General features: G+C 37.9%; 1 protein-coding gene across 1 annotated transcript in view; it reads left to right on the top strand.

Moving 5' to 3' along the window:
* Positions 1-2,177, top strand: part of LOC106883134 (ral GTPase-activating protein subunit alpha-1) — a 294,566-nt gene that overhangs the window by 91,640 nt on the left and 200,749 nt on the right. The window contains exon 20 of the mRNA XM_052971984.1: positions 1,930-2,097. Within this exon, the coding sequence (XP_052827944.1) occupies positions 1,930-2,097 (168 nt within the window). The remainder of the gene's footprint in view (positions 1-1,929; positions 2,098-2,177) is intronic.

The raw sequence follows: 2,177 nt of genomic DNA, 5'->3' as shown, positions 1-2,177 counted from the left end.
GTTAGGGTTAAAGCAAATTTAAAATGAAAAAAGCAAATAAAACGAAGAATCGTTTGTTTATGTAGTTGGCACTTAATGTATATCGACTGAATGGACGTCAGTGATTGGTTGAAATTATCGAAATAAGACAATTTTTTACATGAAATAAATTCGAATACAAAAATATTTTTCTGTTCTATAACACAAAATAGATAAGTATACGAAGTTTGAAAGTCTTTCCGTACCAAAAACACTACGTAAAACATTAATGAAAAATGTGGCCCCTGTTTTAAAAAAGATCCCATGTGTGTGTTATGCATGTGGTTATAGGGAATTTAGACTTACTAATTTTAGTACGTTGAGTGACTTTGTTCCAGCTGTAAAGACTTGTACATAAAATAGTTTACTTTTTGTAAAAAGTAAACAAAATGCAATTATTTGATTATTTATTTGAAAGCTTCCAGAAAGGAAAAAGAGCCCAACAAAGATGTCTGTCTGTCTCTGTCTGTCAGTCTGCCTCTACCTGTCAGTCTGTCTCTGTCTGTCAGTCTGTCTCTGTCTGTCAGTCTGTCTCTGTCTGTCAGTCTGTCTCTGTCTGTCAGTCTGTCTCTGTCTGTCTGTCAGTCTGTCTCTGTCTGTCAGTCTTTGTCAATCTGTTTGTGTCTGTCTGTCTCTGCTTGTCTGTCTCTGTCTGTCTGTCTGTCTGGCTGTCTCTGTCTGTCTGTCTGTCTGTCTGTCTCTGTCTGTCTGTCTCTGTCTGTCTGTCTCTGTAAGTCTGTCTGTCTGTCTCTGTAAGTCTGTCTGTCTGTCTCTGTAAGTCTGTCTGTCTGTCTCTGTAAGTCTGTCTGTCTGTCTCTGTAAGTCTGTCTGTCTGTCTCTGTAAGTCTGTCTGTCTGTCTCTGTAAGTCTGTCTGTCTGTCTCTGTAAGTCTGTCTGTCTGTCTCTGTAAGTCTGTCTGTCTGTCTCTGTAAGTCTGTCTGTCTCTCTCTCACTGCATCTCTTTCCTTCTCTAAACTTTTACAAGGAGATGTTTGATAGTAACTCTCAAGTTTTGTCTTGCTTACCTTCATCAGGCTGTGATTTACTTGAGTGTTTTGTGGCTTTATATAGTCTTTGGCAGACTGTGTTTGGTTAGATGGAGCTATGCAAATGATAATTAGGTGTGGTGTAAGTAGGCAGGGAGAGTTAGTTGTGTAGGAAGAGGGATTGATGAGTGTGGGAAGAAAGTTTGTTTGTAGGGTGTGGGTTGTATTATGATTTATTTTGGTTTGATGTGAGAATTTTGTTTTTGTTTAGAGTTCAGTCAAACACTTTGCTCTGATCCTCCTTTATTCTTCCTTTTCCTGCACAAGTTCTTGTGCCTACCTTCACCACACCTAATTATCATTCACATAGCTCTCTACCTACCCAAAAAGAAACCTGCCAAAAACTATATAAACCGAAAGAGAAAAAAAGTAAATCACTGTCTGATGAAGGCAAGCGAGCCAAAATTTCCGAATTTCCCCATTATAAAGATAAAAACATAAGCTAAGCAATTGTACCAAGGGAGTTATATAAATTTTCTAGAAAAAATAGTGAGAAAAATAAACAGGAGCAATGAAGTGATTGCATATTGAATGTGATTTCTTATACTCAAATTCTCTTGTGATATTTGTAAATCAAAGAAACCTTTGATATATCATGTTTAAGAGAATGTGTGCATGCACTTACACAAAGCTTACAAAAAACCAAAAGCTAATTTGTAATCTTTTAAAGAGCATGATGTCAGAACTGAAAAATAGAAACCAATATAGCATACAAACATGCATACATACACACAGATACATGCATTATACAATATTCTTTAATGAATTTATGATCTGCTCTGTCTTTTAACTTCAAGTCACAGACCCTTTCTTCTTCATCCCTGGTGTTGTTTGCAATTCCCCATATCTCTCTACCCCTTGACAGGCGCAGGAGGACTAAAAAGCCGGACCGAGCTACATAAGCAGCGTTCGCTGAGCGGAGAGCCCTCTCCTTGCCACTCGCGCACTGCCTCTGTTGCTTCTGACTCAATGATCAGAAGCAGCAGTGAAGGCAATTTAGCCGATCCTCGGGAACTGGCTGAAAGGTTAAAAGGTATGGTTTTATTTGTTTTTTTTTGTGCCTGCTTCTTTTATTATGCTTCCTCTCGGGGGCAAAAAAGAAAAAAAAAAAAA

The sequence above is a fragment of the Octopus bimaculoides genome, chromosome 11 (genome assembly GCF_001194135.2).
Source record: "Octopus bimaculoides isolate UCB-OBI-ISO-001 chromosome 11, ASM119413v2, whole genome shotgun sequence".
Lineage (NCBI taxonomy): Eukaryota > Metazoa > Mollusca > Cephalopoda > Octopoda > Octopodidae > Octopus > Octopus bimaculoides.
This window is presented reverse-complemented; position numbering and strand designations above follow the sequence as displayed.